The sequence below is a fragment of the Corvus kubaryi genome, unplaced genomic scaffold (genome assembly GCF_017639235.1).
Source record: "Corvus kubaryi isolate FWS band 111438036 unplaced genomic scaffold, C.kubaryi_AGA036_p1.0 138, whole genome shotgun sequence".
Classification (NCBI taxonomy): Eukaryota; Metazoa; Chordata; class Aves; order Passeriformes; family Corvidae; genus Corvus; species Corvus kubaryi.
The window spans coordinates 18,387,333-18,408,208 of NW_024580672.1; the positions used below are offsets into that span (position 1 = coordinate 18,387,333).

General features: G+C 42.9%; 1 protein-coding gene across 2 annotated transcripts; it reads right to left on the minus strand.

Annotated features, from left to right (window-relative positions):
- Nucleotides 1–968: 968 nt before the first annotated feature.
- RGS10 (regulator of G protein signaling 10) lies at nucleotides 969–20,196 on the minus strand. Of its 2 annotated transcripts, XM_042019451.1 has the most exons (5): nucleotides 19,936–20,196; nucleotides 15,400–15,518; nucleotides 13,876–13,962; nucleotides 7,732–7,875; nucleotides 969–4,304 (listed from the first exon to the last, which is right to left on the minus strand). In XM_042019451.1, the coding sequence occupies exons 1-5, from the start codon at nucleotides 19,952–19,954 to the stop codon at nucleotides 4,158–4,160; spliced, it is 516 nt and encodes a 171-aa protein (XP_041875385.1). In that variant the 5' UTR covers nucleotides 19,955–20,196; the 3' UTR covers nucleotides 969–4,157. The 2 variants fall into 2 exon arrangements, with proteins under 2 accessions (XP_041875385.1, XP_041875384.1); XM_042019450.1 differs by lacking the exon at nucleotides 19,936–20,196 and having other exon boundaries at nucleotides 15,400–19,796.
- Between the last annotated feature and the right edge of the window lie 680 nt (nucleotides 20,197–20,876).

Consider the following 20,876-nt stretch of genomic DNA (forward strand, 5'->3'; position numbering starts at 1 on the left):
CTTTCTTCCCCTGCCATCCCAAACCCCTTGGAATGGGGCGCTTTTTAACCCCTGGCTGCGATGGATTTGCACACTGATCAGTCAGGATATAATAGCCCTGATGATGAGAAGCATCTTTCACTTAATTACAGCCAAGCTGCCGAACTGGAGCGATCAGAATTCCGGCTGCAGCTGCTGAGCACTTGTATGGCAGCACAGCAAAGTCACACAGATCCTCGGGATAAAGGATGCCCCACAGCTCGCTTTGAACTGTGGCTTTGCCAAAAGCCCTGGGACATGAGCCGTGTTGGATACAAAACAAGAGGAACTGCCTCTGGCACAGGGAAAGGATCACTGTCATGTAAACAGTGCTTCTGGTTTGTCAGGGGCAGACATTTGGCAAAACTGGGTGACTGTGTAAGGCTTGCTGCCCTGTTTTAGGATGAAAAGAGTTATAAGCAATTTATAAAAGGGAGAATATACCACTTTTCAGCTTTGAACTAGTCACAGAATGGTATGGGACCTCTCTGCATCACAGACCTAATTAGTTTTTAGCCCAGATGCAGGTGCTACCCACTTAAAATGTCTGAATCTTCAGTAAAAAAACCAGCACATTCCAAACTGTTATCCAAACATAAACATTAAAATCTTTTTCTCTCCCTCCCACTGATTTTTCAAACCCTCCTTCTCCACACCAATGGCCTGGCAAGTGCAGTGAAAGAAATGCAACAGGAACAAAAGAAATGGGAGATGGAGCAGGTACAAGAGGCATCTTCCCCTGTTCAAGTGAATTTCTGCAATTCGTTCAGACCACAGCCCAGTCAGAAGTGAGCCCCACTGTGCCATCCCTTCTTCCAAGGCAAAACCCAACATCCTAGGACAGACTGTGAACTGTGTTAGCAAGGACTGAGAGCAGAAATGGGTTAACTATGGGACATGAAACAATCTCAACCCAAACTGTGTTCATAAAAGAGCTGTCAGCACACAGATTTGGTGTATTTGTAGTTTATTTTTTAGCTGAGAAACACAAAATAGGGTAGAGTTTAAGGCATGCAAACAGGCATGAAACTTCTCTTGCTTGTTTTGTGTGCTCATCACTTCTGTGTAAGTTCTATGAAGAGGAGTAGATCCTATCTTTAATCTCTACATAAAGCAACTTTGAGCACCCACTTACAGCCTGAGGTTGGATGCAATGTTTACAGTTGTTCCTGGAATGCAGGATTTATTTCTAGGGAAACAGTTCTTTATCTGTCTGTGTGATTTGTTCTGTGCCACGTGGAGCAAGTGTCACCTACTTCCAGAAGTTTGTAATAACACAAACTTTCCCTACATATACACAAATTGCAATTACAGGCATCTGCTTGCATGGTTTTAATCTGATTGCCCTTTTACTGAAAAATACCAATAATCTGATGAATAGGAAAAACATCTTTGCTTTCTGCACATTGAAGTCTACTTGTTGGTGTTCTAAAAAAAACCCCTCAAACCAACCCAGACAGCACAAAAACAATGGTCCAATCAACTTTTTACCTCTGAGGTAAAAGAGCAACTCAAAGATTAAGGATTTTGTGGATCAAGTTACATTAGATTAGAAACATAACAGGTATTGAAATAAACATCATAGGCACAGAGATGCTGCTAAAAAATACATTTCCTTTTGAGTAACTTTTGCCTTGTGGTCGTGTCAAGCACCTTTGTGTCTACTCATGTAGGGTGTTTGCTCTTAGCAAGCAAAGGCAGTACCTGATAGGGAACATATTGCCAAGGAAAGTGTTCATAAGCAGCTACAAACTTATTTTCTCTCTTCAACACCCTACCTTTGTTCATACAGCTCCTGGTTTTATCTTCTATTATTACCATTTTAAAACATGATAGTCAGAGACTCTTTTCTCCCTTGCTAATGCATTTTTAAAATCAATATGATTAAAAATGAATCTACTGCGCATCCATGTGATGAATGTGGTAAGAGCTCATTCTGCATTTTTCCCATGAATGTCCCCATGCTGAGTTTTTTAATATCACTAAGACTAATGCAGCAAACACTGGGAAAAAAACAAATCCCGAGTCCTAAACTGGTTAAGCTGCCCACTCCCAAGGGCTTCAATGCTATCAGAAGTTCTGCCCTCTGCTGTGGCAGGCATGAAGAGTTTGTTATTACAGTGGATTTTCAAAAGAGGTAATCCTGAGATTACAAAGAGTTGGCAAGTCCAGAACTGGATGGTTCCATTTCCTAGGCCCCATCAGAAAAAGAAAAAAAGAAAAAAAAAATTCATGCACATGTTTAGTTCATTCTCATTCAGTAAAACATTGAAATACAGCTTAAGCAGGAGGTCAAATACCACTGAAAGTGCCTGAAGTAATATGACTTCACCATTAAATCTTTCGAGAGCATAAAAAGAACATTAACTCAGTGCATAAGAACTACACCTTACATCATGCATATGGAGGCACTGACCTCTTCTTTGATTTCCTAAAAATGAGCAGGGCATGTAGCTCTAGGGGAAGAATCAGAACTTCCATCCCCACTTTTACATCTAACTAGGGAAAAGCCCATGGAAACAATTTTCTTCACACAATACCTGCAAGAGTGGCTCAGAGTTAAAAGAAATGATCAAGTCTACCAAGTGAGTTTGCATTCTCAAAAATGACAAACTAGACTTAGATTTTAAACATTGATAGTGACAGCAATGTATGAAACATATCTGGCCTTTCTGACAAAAAAAAAATAAGTACAAAATGTTCAAAAGCTAACTGTGCATTTAGATTAGCCAGCACATAAACAAAAGTTCAAGACAAGCAGTGCAAAATATGAAAGAGTAAATAATGAGAGAGTGGGAAACAGCCAGACTACAGCTGCAAAGCTTGTAAATAGAGCAAGTAGCTAATACACTTTCCCAGCTTAAACTGCAATTTAGTAACACTGCAGTGAATTAATCAAAAAGTATAATGAACACATGAAAAACTGTATGCTGAAATGTGCTTTGCAGTGCTGACACATTCCCAGGACAACATGGAATGCTCATTGGGAGCATCTTCCTCTACCAACCTTGGATTGCGCAGGGCAGAAAGAAACTCCCCTTGCTCTCAAGCTTGATGTGAGAGTGGCTGAACCCCAAAGCCAACTCCCTGTTCCACTGCAGCTCTCCAAAATCACAATTAGGAAACCCTGAAATACTTCTGTGGGGCAAACAAAACTCGGCAGGGTGATTTGAGCAGAAAAAATGGAGTAAAACAAAACCAGATTTGGTTTGCTGGTCCTTTGCCAAAGCACTGCTGCTGCACAGAGAGGGATTGTTCAGAAGACCTGGGAGAGACCAGATGCTTTCTGATAGCAGCATCTGATGTCACACTGATATGAGGGACATGCCCCAGCCAAGCTTTGCTGGAATCAGTGTGCCCTGAGAGGGATATCTACTATCACATTTCCTAATGGCAGTTAGGAGTTCTTCAGAGATCCTGTCTCTTTTAGAGCTTTTGTTCCCAAGGGAACAGAGGTTATCCCATCCTCTGAAGAAGGTGATTGTCTACTGCAAAAAAAAAAAAAAAAAAAAAAAAAAAATTGGGGGGAAATTTAGGAGATACAAAAATGAAAATCATGACTAGGGAAGTGTTTTGATTCAGCAATAAAGGCAAAGCAAAACAGATATCACCCTGAAAGAACAAAGTCACACAGGAAGGGATTGGATTCTAAAGAGCTTAACCCTGAAAGATGCTGTCCCTTTATGATTAAATTTGTTATGAATGACTCACCCACAAACTAATGTGAAATGTACTCCTCAACAGCTTCTCCCAGCAGATCAGGATGTAAAAGCTAGTCCCAAATAAAAATTACAAGGCAAAAATAAAAACCCAACCACGCAGTCTCCCATTTTGCATCACCAAGATGCCTCACAAAAGAAAATACAAGAATTGAAAGCATTTTAACTCATGAAATATGAAAGGCAACTCACGCTATGGAGGAATACCTCAGCCTCTTAGCTGGGAAACAGTCCTTCCATGGGTGCTTGGTTAATAGCTATCATGCAAAAACAATTAATCATTCAAGCAATTAAGAAGGTAAGTATCTCCTAAAAAGGTTTTGAGCTTTCCAAGCCCTAAATGCAACTGCTATAAACCTAGACTGTTCCTGAGTGTAATTTCCTTATTGTATTGCCTCTCCTGAAGAGACCCATTGTGTCTCATGTGTTGTAAATTCTTGATGCTCTTTTAGCTGCAGTCTGAGCCTCAGGTGAGTTCTCCTCTTGCTCCTCGCTCTTCTTATGGTTTAGGAATATGTCTGACTTCAGGAAGCGGCTGTAGCTGTCATACTTCATGAGATTGAATATCTGGGAAGAGGGGGGAAAAGAACACAAAGCAAACTACCTAAGTAAAATGAGATTTTAAATGAGAAGGACACATTAATTCTAATGCACTTTCCTTCTGTTTGTACTAGAGCATTACTACAGAGCAGGGCATTAAGGAAAAAATACACTTCCAGCTCTCCACAGGGGCTGCATGTAGCAAACAATGCTGTAGGTCCCATGGTCACTGCCTGGCAATAACGTCCACATTAGTTTAAAAATCAGATTATAGTTTTCACAGTAGCCAGCTTTGCACACCTAATACTGAAGGTGAAAGGTCCCAGGCCAGGGTCACTGAGTGGGATGATCAGATCCTCCCGTGTTTGTCCCTCTGAACATCTCTCTGAATGTCTGGAAGGCATTCAGAGGGACAAAGCAGAGCTTTGAAGAAACAGAGGCACCTTTTATGCACCTTTCTGACTGCAGTGACTCCTGAACATTGCAGAGTAACTCAAGCAGAGCAGTGGATAACTAAGGAAAGCCTCTAAATAATTTACACAAATACTGAAACATCTGGTTTAGCCAATGTTTCTTAAAGCTATGCCAATCTTCCCATTCTTTTTGGACCAAATGGCAAGACTGGTCTCAGGCAAATTGCAGGAACCTGCCACAAAGAGCTAACCTGATACAGATGTATTTTGCCAGTTAAAACGTGGGTTTAAATTGCTGGTGGATTAAATTTGTGTAAATACACTTTTCACTAGGCCAAGAGCTTCGCACAGCCAGCATGGAAACATGAAGTCAGCCCCAAGCACAGCTTTTCTCTCCCAGGGCTTGAGTTCAGGCTCATCCCTCAGCATAACTGCTGCTCTTCTATTTATACCCACTGTGGACAAAAAAAAAGCTACAACTCTTTTTGGAGTTTTCTGAAAACAAAGGGGCTGGGAGAGGAGCCTGGAATCTGTTCAGGTGTCAAGGTCAGGACTATATTTTGCTTGGTCTTGAAACAGAGGGGACAGGAAAAAAAGTAAACTTCAAAACTATAATTGAGGCAAAACCAAAGCCAGCATCACCCTCAGCCTATTATTTCACTGGTGGAGCCTCTCTGAGTCATGTTTCAGGACTGATCATTTTTTATGATACTCAGAGTAACTGAATTTCCAAGACAAATTTCTGGATTCTGACCTGCAGATGTGGCTACTCCATGTGTGGATAACTCATCTTTACCTTTACAGGCCTCACTTCCAACTGATACTACAACCATTACCTGTTTGGCAGGAGGAAAAAAAAAAAAAAAAAAACCAAAAAACAATCTCAAACTGCTTTTTCATTTCACATCCTCGAGGAACCGGGACAAATACAGGCAAACACCCAAAACTTGACTGTTCTTGTCTGTGCATTTGCTAAAGTAGCTCCCTTACAAGTAAATTACATGGTGGATTTTACTAATCACTATTTCTTTACATATTTAAATATTTAAATTCATGTCTAAAACTGTGGAAATATTATTTTTTAAGATACATTTTGGAATATGAAAAAAAAAAAATCCCCAAATACCCACTCTGTATAGACTCTGATCTTCAGGATCTTAACTCTTCCTGAGTTAAGAAAAGTCAAATTTTACCTCCCAGCACTGGCTAACTATAACATAATTAAATTCATCCAACCAACTCAGGGGAAAAAAATTGTAAGGAAGATGTTCCCTGTTAAAACGTCACATCTTTGTGAAGAACTTAGACCCCTCTTGCTCCTGGTATCACTTAAAGCATCTCCCAGAGAGAAAGAGCATTGAAGACCGAGATCTTCTGCAGTCTGGTCAGCCAAATATAGAGAGAGCAGAGTCACCACGTGCCAAAGCAGAACCCTCTTTCCCCCTCCCTCCCTGCCTCCTCTCACTGCCTTTGTGGAGCAGGAACATTTACCCCACAAGTATTTTGAAGCACATGAAGTATGAACTACTCTAACACCACTCCATTCAGCACAAACAAATGGCTTGGGGGCAGTTAAGGCCACCCCATGGCCCCAGCCCACACCCCACCAGATCCCCAGTTAAATCAGCAGCTCTCTGGAGACCTGAAGCTGTTGTTACCAGCACTGCTGTAGAGCAGAGTGTGTCTTTCCAGCTCTGCCTTTTTCTACTCCAGACCCACTGTGCCAGCAGTGGTTAACACTGCTCTTCAGAGAGCAAATTACGCCACTCTTCATAACTTTATAAGGATTGAAAACCAGAGAAGACCATAACTCTTCTGAGCCATTATCTAACAGCAATAAACAGTAGCTTCAAGCACTGGAATCTTGCAATGACCCACAAATGCTCTGCATTTGTTTTTAAAAGCTCGCAGAATTTCTTCCCACACTAGTGGGATTCCTCTACCACTAGTCCAGTATGTTTCCAGTTCAGGTATTACTAATCCTTGGCTCTCCACGTGCATGTCGTTTGTGAAATAGCAAATATTTTAACTCCAGTATTCTCTCCAGCTTCACTCGTACAGTTACTCACCCTGAACTGCAGTGCTGAGCTCTACCAGAACATTTCTCTCCCTTCCCCCAAGTCAGAAGTTTTCCCATGAAAAACTCTGTTTCTTCACATGGAAATTTGATTTCAGGTATTTCCACTGCTAATGTCTTGGAATCTGCCTGAAAAACAGCAGAGCCTTTGCCCCTCAGACCGCTCCAACTGACCCAGCCAGTGCCCAACCAACGTATTCAAATACCTGATTGAAATGGGCTGAAAACACTGTTTAAATTGCTGTGCTGTTTCTCCACAAAAGGAAAGAGCCAAATGGAAAATACAGGTAGTCCTGAGGATGGTACAGGAATTAAAAATAGTACTGCAAGTGCTGGAAAGCTGCAGATAAGAATGACTCACTTCATAACTTATGCTTTGAAATCAGCTGAATATCAAGAAAATTTACCACCCAAAGACATGCCTGCAAAATTTCTAATTTCTACCAGGCCTCCCAAGTTCCTCAGGAAAAGGCAAAGCAGAGACCAACTCCTCTAAGTCTTGCATGTTACGGAAGAGGAGGGTTTTCAAAAAATTGTGTTATATTCATATCAATATAAATACCAAAGCAAAGTAAAATAAAGAATCTTAAGCTGTCAAGGAAACCAGTGGCAACTACAAAACAAACATCAGCAATGACTCAGAACAAGTGAATACACAGGAAAATGAAGGCACTGAGTTAGTCAGGGCGATTCTCAAGCCACCCACACAGGAACCCAGGAGAAAACTCCATCCAGTTTTCCAGGAAAGCCCTGAGTTGGAATTAGGATGATTGTAATGAATCTCTTAATTAATTGGTCGTAGTGAGATGGGGCCAAGAACCTGGAATACCTCAGAGCAGCTGCATTAATATCCCAACATGGAATCAACCCAGTTCTGTGCTTACCTGTTCAATCCATGCCGTGGCTAGAAAGCAAAGCTCATTATAACCAGACAAAACTGTGTTATTGAAGTAAATAACTTTACCTGGTCCTGGAGCTTCTGAAACATGAGAGGGTGAGGTGTCTCCAGGATGGTCTCACTCAAACGGGACTGCCCTTCAACATTGACTTGGGAGGAAGCTTTACTGGACAGGAAAGTCATGTAAATTTCTTTAGCTTTTTCCTGCATCTGCAAAAGGACATTTATTTAAAAGAATTATTTAAAATGGAATTTATTAAAAGAATTATTTCCTGTGGAAGTAGTCTCTGATTGGGTAACGTAATGTTTTGTTGGAGACTTCTGTAGGTCACTTCTTGAGGTTCACGTCCTAAACCCAAAATATATTCTGAATTTCAAAAAAAGTAACAAATACACATAGATTAGCCTACTTGTGTATATTCATTTGTACTGGAAGAGAAACACCTCTACAGGCCAAAGCCTACACCGATATTAGCAAAAGCTGCCAGTGTTCAGCAGGTTGTGATGTCTGAATCTCAGTAGCCAGTGTGAGACTGCTCAGCATCATCAGCTAGACCTTGTGTTCACTTCTGAGAAGACTCTTTTTCCTAACAGATCATCAGTATGGGCAAGAAACACAGAGGAAAAAAACCTGGGAGCTTACTACAAGGGAAAACGAAGTGAAGTTAGTGTCTAACTCACACCACTGTCAGGCAACCTTGTCACACCACACACTTTGTCTTAACCATGACCTCAGAGCAGCTCACCTACAACACCAACTACACGATTAAAGAAAACACCAGCTACTTGGCTAACTGGTAAAGATAAGACTCTCAATAGCCTCTGAGAACTGATAAATAAGGGTGTGACCTGCATAAAGCTGTTTGTTGGTATTTGCCCTGATTTCAGAGCTCTTCCCTTGTCAAACCAGTAACAGTGATAACATCTTGACCCCACCAGCATCCTTAAGCTTCAAAGCAGTGAGGGGCCACAATCCCCTGAAATTCAGTGAAAGACCACCTTAACCAGACAGTTGGATAAGAGGAAGCCAGAGAGGAGGAAGAGACACAAGCCAGGCAAGATCCAAGCCCCGCTGCTGCAATCTGAATTCTGCAATCTGAAAGCAACCCAGCAGCAGCTACTCTGGCTCATCCTGAGCCCTGGGTACCTCTAATGAGCAATCACAGCTCCAGACCAGCATCAGCTAAAGGGCTGCGCCTTTGATGGGGCTTGAAGGAGGAAGCATTTAAACCCAGCCCATGAAGGAATCTCAGAATTACTTCTATGTTTTACAGCTGAGGTACATTTACACTTGGGGATAATTAGAAGAAAAGCTGCATGTGTTTGAGCATTCAGGGGGCCTAAAGAGTTGACTCACTGCTGAAGGGGATACCCATTCTCTAGTATTCCTATTTAAAACTCATTCATCCGGGGGGTAGAACATTATGTGTCAGGTGCATTAGGCCACAATGAACTGTTTTTAAAAATTTCCAACTTGTTTCACAACTCAGGGAGGACTGGGTCAGCCCCTTCTGTTCTAAATGGGCAATTAATCCAAGAGATCAGACTGCTACAAGTGGCAAAGTTAATGTCCTAAGGCAGGCACAGGGAAGGGGCCTTCAGCTATTATTGCATGAGCAATTGTATTGCCAGTCCCACCTAAACAACTTTAGAACCTCCTGTATGGTTTCAACCATATTTGAGAGAGGGGCAAAGGACTGAGAAAAAAAATTACCCTCCTGCTGAGTCAATGGAAAATCAGCAGGAGAAAAGAAAGGGAGAGGAAAAGCAGCACATGCACCAAGGGAAAAGCTGCAGTATATGCTCAAAAGTTTTCTGCTCTACTTGAACTGCCAGGGTGTGTCCTTTGCTGCTGGCTAGTCAAGGCAGGAGTAGCTCCTCACCAGCCCCAGCACAAGGTGCTGCTTGTCCAAGGCCACAGGAGCAAGCTGGGCACTGCAGAAAAAGAGCAGAGGGAGGCTTGAGAGGAAACACAAAACTGGAAGTAACTGTGAGGAACTTTAAAGAGCGTGGAGGGGAACAACAGGACTGTGTGGGAGGCTGGTGAAACAGGGAGGCTCTTTGGATTTTGTGAGGAAGAATAACAAAGAAAGGAAGTGAAAGAGCTGTGCTAGGGAGAGGAGGCCATTGGAGAGACACAGGGGACCTGGCTTTATAGCAGTGGGGAAATATGGAAATGCACAGCTGAACGTTACAGATTCTGCTGCAAATAGAACTGCTCTGCCATGTCTGTGCTTCAGTGGTACAGCAGCTGATTAACTACAGCTTATAATTTGCTTTAAAAAGAAAGAACAGTCAAAGCTGCCAGTGTGCTCATACACCCCCCAAGTGTCACTCAGGCAGAGCCAGGTTCAGGTGGAGGAGGCAGAGATTGTCCCTGTTCAGTCAGTGGCATTCTCTGCTCTGCATCTGCCTGAAACTAAAGCCTCAGCACAGGGGACTCTGCTCTGGAACTAAAAGAGCTCCTAAACTGGGATCTTGTTTGCAGGTGGTTATTAAAGGATTTCTGGCAGTCCTCAGCTCCATCTGTGTGCTCGCCCCAGTATCCGTGCCAGATTCCCATTAGGAGCACGAAGTTCTGTCTGCAGCACCCCCCCTCGCTGTTTCAAGTGGATACAAGATTCTTTCCCACTTCCTTTCCTAAGGTCAAACTCAGCTCCCAAGCATGTGTGGTTCCCAAATGAGGTGAATGGGAGCCCCAGATGCTCATCAGACCAGGCTCCCAGCAGCCAGCAGCTGTGCAGCATTACCCAGCCCTGCTAAACCCTTGCTACATTCCACATGGGCAGCAACAGAAGAAACTCCTGAATGCACAGGACTTTGTCCTGGAATCATTCACTACAAAACTCCCAACATGGATATTCTGGTGGGTTTTAGCAATAGCTGAAAATATTTCCCATAAGCATTTATTACAATCTGTAATTTATTTTTGAAGCTCAGCTTCAAGAGGAGAAACATTTAAACCCTGGGAACATGTTGTTTATTTCATTAACAGTCACAAATGCAACAACACATGACAAACCCCAACAAAATATTTAAAGTTAAATTTTATTCCCTTATCCCCACCACTCCCATTTCAATAATTAAATATGTGCCCTAACACAAGGGCCACATGGGTGGCAGCAGAGCTCACTGCTACGAGTGGGCTTGACCTAATTGCTTTCTCAATCTTCACTAAATGTTAAATTTCTATTTTAAATTCAATTTTAAAGGATTATCCTTTTTGTTGTTGTTGTTTCTAAACTACAGAAATGTGTCTTGAGCTGAGGGGAAAAGTCTGTGCCTTCCTGCTGCAAGAAGATGAGCTGAACCCAGTTCATCTAAAACCTGGCCAGACCAGCAATGCAGTCTGCCTGCTGCCTCGCTCTGCAGCTGCCAAAAATCTCCCCTGCTCCCATGAATCATCCACCCTAATGGAACAGCAGCCTGTGCAAAACCAAACACTGCCCCAGGCTGACACAGGAAGGATAACAATAAATATCCCTGGCACAATGGGTGCTTAACCCACTGCTCATGTGCTGACCTTTGGGCAAGTTTAAACTGACCAAGTAGAGTCCCATGCCAGCACTCTCACATCAAGTAATCAAAAGTTTCTCTCATCCTTTAAAAATCGGGGGAAAAGAATCCCATTCATAGAATCATGGAATGGTTTGGGTTTGAAATTACTTTAAATGTCAGCTACTTCCAACCCCCTGCAGGGACAGGGGACAACTTTGACTAGATCAGATTGCTCAGAGTCCCATCCAGCCTAGCTTTGAATGTTTCCAAGGATGGAACCTTGGTTCCCACCTCTCTGGGAAACCTGTTCCAGTGTGTCACCATCCTCACAGTAAAGAATTTCTTCTTTATACCTAATCTAAACTTGCCCAATGTCAGTTTGAAGCCATTCCCCCTTGTCCTGTCCCTCCATCTCATGTCCAAAGTCCCTCTCCAGCTCTCTTGGAGCCCCTTTAGGCCCTGGAAGGTCTCTCTGGAGCTTTCTCTTCCCCAGGCTGAACACCCCCAGCTCTCCCAGCCTGGCTCCAGAGCAGAGCTGCTTCAGCCCTTGCAGCATCTCTGGACTCGCTCCAATCTGGGTTAAATTGATATCAGCTTCATCTGACCAAGAGTCTCTGGGTCTATGAGTTAATCTGTGTGGGAAACCAGTTTTAAGGAGAAGCAAACTACAAAACAAGTAAAAGACTGTTTTTAGAATACTGTGCTCACAATAGAGAGAGATGCAAAGGGATTTCTGCAAGAGTCACTTTCAGAAGAAAAATCCACGCTTCACGTTACCATAAACACTGGAAAGATTTCTATTTTTAGTGCTTTTCCTAGCTTTGTAAATTATCTAAACAAAGCCACCCATAAGCAGTAGCTACAAAAACTTACTGTAAGTCTGTGTCATTCTAAAGCACATTTATTCAGCAAGTTATAATAATTTGGGCAGCACCAGACTCCAAGATGACCAAGCTGTGGAATGACTGGTACTGATTAATTAACCTAAATAGAACCTAGTTAAGCCTCTGTCCATTCATTTGGCAATTCATTGAAGGATTCACTAAGCTCCTATCCCTGCACATCACCACTTTCTGTACTGGCATCCTAAATTAGCAATCCTAAATCAGCTAAAAATATGGAAATCATTTAGCAAGGGAAAATATGATTATTATCCCACTGAAGGCGTGGGACTTCACAGAAAAGTCGACTGACTGGTTGTGCTTTCCTCAAGACTTTCTGCATTCGTGGACCTTAATGAGGGAGGGAAGCAGCTGAATACACAAAGCTGAAACTACTAAATGCTACAGAGTTCACAGTCAAATTGAACATTTCCCTCTTCTTGCAAAAAATAGTATTGTTGTATTTTTATGGATTTATCAATACCAAAAAAATACAACTAAGTCCAGCACACTGTTCTGAGGGGAATGTTTTTTTCAGCGCAAAACACAGGATATTTACAAAAAGTAGACTCTCCTCCCCAAAATACATAGTTTGGAAAAACAGGGAAATTGCTGTTGTTGAAAATGTGCTGGGAAACTGTTTCAGCTGACAATATTTGACTGAGAGGAATCCTGCAGTGTGGACACAGCCCTCTTACACCTGCACTTCATAACACCTCTCCTAGCCCAGCTCTCCCACCCGATTCCTATTCCTTGGCATTTCTGATGTTCCTCCAAGCACATATAATCCCACTTGGAAGAGGTTTAAGGGGCATTTTCCCACTCTCACCTCTTCACGATGCTAAAATGTGCCATGGCAACAAGAGGTGCACTAAGGTAAAAAACATAAAAGGGGGATTTAAAAAAAAAAAAAGCTTTAGGAGTCTGACTCTCAAGGACAGCGATGCTCACTTGGAGTTTTGAAACTACTTAATTTCATGCTCACAGAATCTTTCTCTTAAAGAGCAGATAAATTTAAATTTTCTCAAGAAAACAATGAAACAAACAAAAAAAAAAACCACACAAAACCTTTTTCAGAAACAAGAAGACTAAACATGGTTCATAGTTTAGGCCTGGCTCTGTGGGCTTCAAAGTCTAAATGTGAAAGTAGATCCTTTGTTCCTGGTGGATCTAAATGTAAAACAAGATCTAAGTAGTGGAAAAAACAAACAAACAAAAAAACCTTACAGGAGGTGGATGGTTGAAAAATTTTCCAGTAGAATATTTCCTACTAGAAAGAGAGAGCTGTCATCAAAATGAAAAGGCTCTGCAGGTATACATCAATTTGGATAAATATTTAAGCAAAAAAGTTTAAACAGACCCCTTCTGTTTTGTAACTTGTAATTTCATAAGGCAAAATATTTTCTTTTGGTGCTGTAAAATATTTTTGTTTGTGCCATTTGTTATTTTTATGTTCCACTGAGACATCACAGTGGTGTAAATTTCCATGTATTAGCTGCTATGCTCTAAAAAAAGCTCTGAATGAAATACCTTTATATTTGCAAACAAGATGATGCAACATCACTGAATTAACAAAAGTTTTGCTACTCCCTAGAAACTACAAAAAGTTCAGTTTTCAAAACATGGGAAACTTGACAATTTCAGCAGTTTGTTTTGATTTGAAGTAGAACTGGCTTTGTTTCCAAACAATTCCACCAGGATGATTTTAGTGCAATTTCTTCAAATATATTTATCTGCATTCACATAAAGCACATTATGCAACAGAGATGTTTTAGCTCCAGCTCTGCTAAGTAAACTTTGTTGACAAGCAGAATTTATTTAGGAAACATACCTGCTTTTTTCCCTGTGTTTTCTTAAATTCTTCACATGCTAACCAGAACAAAACATTTTCTTCACTAAATTCTTTCTTTAAAAATTCCTAGGAAAGCAAAAAACAAACACACAAATGTTAGGATGCAATTTCTCAGTTGGTTTTCCCTCTTCCTACTACAGCTATTAGAACTAGGAGCTGCCTACAATTAACTCAACCGTGAGTTTACCCAACCCAGTGCAACAGAACCACTGCATCTGTGCATCTGCACAGCTGATACTGAACACTCTGATATTCTGCACTTTGAAAGCACATTCCAGGAGGATGATGAGCTACATCTCATCTCAGACCATAGCAGTAACTCACAGGAATGATCTCCTCAGTCTCCCTTAAATAGCTCGAGCACTTTTACAGCCACTGCTCAAAGGGAAATCCAAAAAATATATTAATTCATTACCAGGTGAGTAAAATGAACTATTTTAATGAGAGTCACAGATCACTTGGGATTCTCATGTAGTACCTTTCTGACTTTTGTAATGAGTAAAATCTCTACAAATGAAAGTGTTTCTAAACGTGATCATCAGTGGCAATAAATCCACTTAAGCAGACTGAAGCAGAAGATGTAGCTGTGTTCTCTGTGCTGTTTAAACACAGCACATTCCTCCAAAAGTGAGGCATGCTTTAAAAGGGGAAAAATGTACATTAAATTTATTTATGAAATATAATGACTGAAACTTTTATAGCTCTGAGATCATCAGTTTTCTCTTTCAAGTGTTAGAAAACAGAGACTAAGTAATGCCAGGAGTTAAATAGCACCAAGATTACTTTTCCTTTTTTTTTTTTAAGAATTCAAAATCAGTGTTTTGTAATTCTTGTTTACCTCATTTCCCAAACCAGTCTGGTAGGAAACCATTTTATCCCAGTGCATTTTATCAGTATGGTATGGCAAAAGCACTTTCAAGTAGGCAGTTCCCATTCGTACATCCTAAATGGCAAGAAGGCCTTCAAACACCAACTCACCACCCTCACCTAATTAAACTTCAAGCCATTTTGAGCTGCACCAGCCCACACTTTGTAGTAAACTGAAAGGGAATATTTTCAGTAGAGCTGCTAAACACAGAGCAAGAGCCACAGAGTCATCAGATTGCTCCTGGTAACTCATTGCTTAAGGACAACGTGTGAGAATCGAGAGCCCGGGATCTCAGTGATAAATAATGCTTGGCAGGAGGGATCAGTGGCTCAGGGACTGCAGTTTATCCAACAGGAACTTGTTAATCCTTGCAAGAGCAGATAGATCCCGTTAGAAAGATGCAGCCTAAAGTCTTGCACGTGCCTTTGGAGCACAGGCTGCAGTGGCAGGGGGCAGAAGGTGCTGCCTCAGCAGCTCAGCCAGCGGCACAGCTCCAGCTCTGCTCAGGGCACGCATCTAGAGGGATGTGTGCCTCTGTTCACAGCACTGGCACAGCTGCGCCCTTCGTGCTGAGGCTCATTCTGCTTCAAAACCTGACTTTGTTTTACGGAAATATCCATATTTGATATAGCGACCCTAAACCGTTTCACTCCTTCCGGGTCTTCGAGGAGGCTCTCCAGGGATGTGGCCCATTTCGAGGTGCCTTTCAAGGTTTGGTGGCTGCTGCTTGGGTGGCCCTCGATGTCATTTATCTCTGGGGGGAAAAAAAAAGTTGAAAACACCAGCATCTTCTTTAGAAATTACAAATATCACTCACACTGATGTCTCCCCCATTTCCCCCTGCACCCTTGATTTCAGCTGCTCTCTTTAAAGGAAACACCATAAAACTGAAAATAAAGACACACACATACAGACACTTGAAACCTGCTTTGCCTGGAAGGAGGGAAAAATTCCTTACAGCCATACAATTCAGGAGCATGTAAGGAGGCACTGACACTGTTTTATAGCAGTTCAAGCACCTTCTGCCTGGGGAACACAATGACCACAGTCCATATTTTGTTCTGGCATCGTCAACAACACTGGGTGCTCTAAAGCAACTCCTGGTCAGTCACACATGTGAAATTTATTTTTAAGAAAAGAATCATCACTGGAGGCTGGAGGTTGGGTAAAAGCAGAGAGAAAAAGAAAAATAATGGTTTGTTCAGCAGAAGAACCAGCCCAAGATGTTAACCCAGTCTAATGGGAGGAAAGACACCCAGCAGAAGAGCCTCACTCCAGCTCAGTCAACCTGGTTTTGGGCAAGAGGGTGATGTTTGTTTCCAAGTCCACTGAAATTCTCCTTTTATAAGGTGTACTGGACTGTGCCCACATCTGACCTCCCAGCCGGCCTTCTCACAGATAGGAAAGATGGAATACAATTTCTATTTTCTCTATCCCAGGGACAAGTGCATTTCATTTGAGGCTGGTGATGGCAAAAAAAGCCCTGTTTGCTGGCTACCCTTCAGAAAACCTATTACTTGGAAAAATTCCAGGAATGCTATTGCTCATCTGAAAAACTCTAGCACAGACGTAAAGTGCTCAGCCTCCTCTCCTCACACAAAATGCCCTGGGAAGAGAGGAGTGAAGTCAGAAGGATAAGAGCTGCACTTCAGGTCACTACGCACTGGAGAGATGCACAGAACTCTTACTGTAACCAGCAGAGCTTCTATTTATAACTCCTCAATTTCTCCCTACCATCTTACTGGAAATCTGGATCTGACTAACTTCTGCTTAAGCTCTGCTTTCAAAAACTCTTCTTTCACCATGAAACTAATCCTCACTAAGTATCTCAAAAAACAACCTATGCAGAAATACTATATATATTACACATACAAATACACACTACCAGATGTTCTTTCCAGGTGGTAACTGGAAATAATGCAAAGGTTAAAGCCCTACAGAATATTGGCATGACAGCAAAGCCTCCTGAGCTTTGGTTGGTAGGGACCTGTGGAGTCTGTTTTACCAACTGTTCTAAATGAATGAACATCTCTGCTGCCTTGATAGGAGAGGGGGTTTTGTATGAAAAACACTCTGCTAGCTTAAAGCTCAGCAGCCAGACCCCAAGGATTGTCTCCAAACCACAGCTGCAGCCTTCACATGCGACATGAGCACAGCGAGTTAACACCGCCTCAGTTTGCCCCTCTTTGTGCAAAAGGATGTGGTTCTTGATTAGCACGTGAAAAAATTTATTTTAGAAACCTGACTCAAAGTATTTGGGCATCTAATCTCAGCAAAATCCGTGAGATTTGAGTGGGAATGGCCAAGTATATTGCAGCAGAACACCAAAACCCCTGAGGAGCTGGAATGCGTTGTTATGATCCCGCTCGCCTTGGAGGGGAATGGCAGCTCTGTGGGTGCAGCTGCTCGTGGCCTGCAGAACCAGGCCATTCCCTCACTGAACACAGGATTTAGCACACAACACAAGGGGGGAACATTTGATTTCCAGTGTTTCTTTTCCAGCCAAATCTGAAGTGGACATTACTGATTACTTTGAAAAGCATGTGTTTCAATGAGCCAATGCAGACCCAGGCCCTTGAGAACCTAAAAAAAAATTCCGGTGAGCAAAGGCCGGAATAACTCCTTCCACAAACCCAGGATACCTCAATCTGCTTCTCTTCTGCTGCTTTGACTGATCTCCCATTTTACTGCTGGCCATTCTCTATCCTCCCTGATCATCATTTTCCCTGGCTTCCTCTCCCTTCTAGCCTACCCAGCACAGCCCAAATCTACCCCTCCATTTATGTTCTCACTCCACTCCTCCCTGCCAGCCTCCAAACCCTGCTCTCTCCTACGACCCTGCTCCCCTTTTCAAACAAAATTTGGTTTTGAAGGGAGGACCTACACAACTTCTTCCTAGCGTCCATTCTGTTGAGCCTTGTACAGGACAGAGTTACACGGTTTGTTTCCTCACTTAACCAGCTCCCCACAACCCCAAAAATACTGTGGTACAGAGACAAAGGTTGTCTGCCCACTGCAGTCCTTCCATTTACCTCTTGCCCCACTTATTCAAGCCGGGATGTCCCCAGGGCAGGGGCTGTGGGATGTCTCAGGTGCTCCAAAGGTGCAATCCCAGCTCAGCCCAGGCTACAGCTCCCAGCACTGCCCACCCCAAGGCTGGGGACACCAGGCTGAGCACCATTAATCCCCATGTCCAGTGTTCCTCTCCAACCACCATGAAACATCAACATTCCCCCTCAGCACAAACATAAATAGGCTGCACGTGACAGTAGGAAACACTCTGAAATGTTATGAGGGTATTAAAACTGCTGGGTATTTTTATTATATCCCATTAAAAATGCCATCTCCAACATTTATCCTAACACAAAAGTGACCCGATACCTCCCAGTCAGGATCATAACTTCCCACTCCACATACTGGTTTCACATAGCAGATTTGATATGTGATTTCCAGAATTTTTAAAAGAGTTTAAAAGACAGCAAAGAGGTTTTCCCCAGAAATGACTCCAGAAGCTGATTCCCAAATCCATCTCTATTACTAAATTACCTTAAAGATGATACTTTCAGTGAAGTGCAAATTAATGAGTTTGAAACAATTTATCTGAGGAGGCAATATAGAAGTAAGTGTAGTTACATGAATGATCCTCCTGACACCTATTTCTCCCTGATATTTGTAAAAAGCTAACTTTTTCCTGTTAAAATCATCTACTGACAAAGTTAGGTAATATACCCTTGGAAACAACAAGCCTGATACCATTGTTTAACAACAACCAAAATGTACATACATTTGTATGATCATTTAAATGAGGAAGGCAGACATTTGCTATTACTGAAAAACGGGAGATAATTTTGTGCATCAAAAAGGGCATTACAAAATGGCAGTTCTCCCACTAGTATTTCTGTAAGAGTTAACACCCAGAATATGCATCAGATGATAAACGAGCTAACTACATTTCTTACACTACAGTACATTTATTACATTATAATACACTAATTAAATTTCAGAGCAGGGCTTGCCATCTTTTACACGGGTTAGGAACCGAGAGGCAGAGAAAGGCAGCAAGACACGCACAGCAGAGCACAGTTGTAAGAGTTGCTGCTGAAGCAAACTTTCCACTGAGTTGGAAATCTGCTTCAGAGACGCAGCCGCTCGCACAATGTGCAGAGAGCAGCCAGCTGCTCCTACCAACGCAGCAAATGATTAAGTGCTTCTTTTAACTGCACCACTCTTCAGAGCACTCCATGCTAAGCCAGCAAACAGGCAGTTGCATTATCTGGAGCATTATTTTAGAGGTAAACCTCGCAGAAGCTGCTTTCCCACCACACAATAGCACTGCAGCAGCAGGCTGCGGATAAAGGCTCTTTGTGCGCGGCAGAACGGTAAGTGCAGCACTAATAACGCTGTAATTATCAGCTGAAGAGTGCTATCAAAAATGCCAAATATTTGCATCCCCCAAACAGGAACGTGGACTGAAATCCCAGGAAGTGTCGATACCATCAATATATACAACTTTGCAGGTCAGAACTCACAGTCCTTGCCCTTGTTTTTGACAAGCACGAAGAACAAAAACCTGTGGGAACCCATCAAACTGAGTGATTCAGACACAGCTAATTGAGTTAGACATGCTGCTCACTCTGCCTTCCAGAAGCACTGCACATTACAACGGCTTCCCAAGCTGCTGCCACTCTCCAGCTGTTGATACCGTGGCCTTTGTGGCACCATATCAAGCAGCACAGACTCACGCCCTTTGCAGAATCCCGCTGAACACATCCCTTCCTAAACGCCTGTTCTGCCCGTCCCCTTCCCACACACACCTTCTGCACAGCCCTTGTAAAACAACAACTGCCCCACAAACACTCACAATGACAAAAGCACCATGCAAACAGCATATTCCTTATTCTGTAGCTAAGCATTAATGTACAACAAGAAAAGCGGCTTCCATTTCTTTTTGAGGAACTTGTGATCACACCTCCCCTTATCCACCTAGATCATAAAGCTGCGAGCCATGAGCCTTTATTATTACTTTAAAAGCACTCTGAATACCTTGTCTTGTCCTACAGTCACCAGAATGCCTACCCAGCAACAATCACCAGTCTGGAATTAATAAATCCAAGGTATGAAGCAGTGGGAAACTTCATAAGCAAGCAGCTGGAAAGGGAAAATTCCCTTACTTTCCATGTATCCAAGCATCAGCGGATGAATCCTCACACAAATTTTTTCCTAGTAGCAGCTGAATTTTAGACCTTTTTGCTACAGCAGAGCTGTCCTTCACACTCATTGGTTGTTCAGAGCATGAGGTTCAACATCCTCTTTCGACCGTCTCTAGCAACAGATGGCTACTGGATTCCACTTTTAACTATAAGGAAGGAAACTGAAGGGACGTTCCTCTTTTGTAGCATCTCTGGAAGCGTTCACCAGACATATATCCTTTAAAACACCCCCTTCCCGTCTTCCCCCCCGCAAAAAACCCCAACCCAAAAAAACCCCCCAGAAAACCCAAACAACTCTAGACAAAGATCTCATCTGGCTTTTCTTAGAAAGACTGCAACTTCTCCCTGCACATCATAAAACACAGTGTTATTTTCTAGGATTTGGAGATTGCAACTGTTGCCCCAAATGTCTCAGCAGTGACATATATCAGGCATCACCCCCTTGGAACCGACAGACTGGCAGCATCGGGGATAGAAAACACACAGCCACGCCACACCGCCTGTCTACAGAGAGAACCGTGATGTCCTACATTATTACTCCTTGGAAACCCCCATTCCAGCTTAAAAGGCTCCCTCCAAAAGCAAACTCCTCAAAGTCAATTTGGAGTTCGAACAACCACGCTCTGATGTCCTGGGCTATTGCCTCGCCGCTGGTAACAGCAGCAGCTCCGACTGAAACTTGGCTGCCGAGGCACAAGCCCGAGCAGGACCCAGTTCCCTCTTCCGCGCTCAGCGGGAAGCGCCGCGCTCCTTCCCCGGCGCTCCCAGAGCCGCATCCCCCGCGGCCCCGCGGACTCGCTGCGGGCCGGAGGGGCCCCGAGCAGCCCCGGCCCCGGCCCCGAGCGCCGGCGGGGCCCAGGGACCGCCGTGAGCTCCGCGGTTTCCCCGGCGGGGCCGCGGGC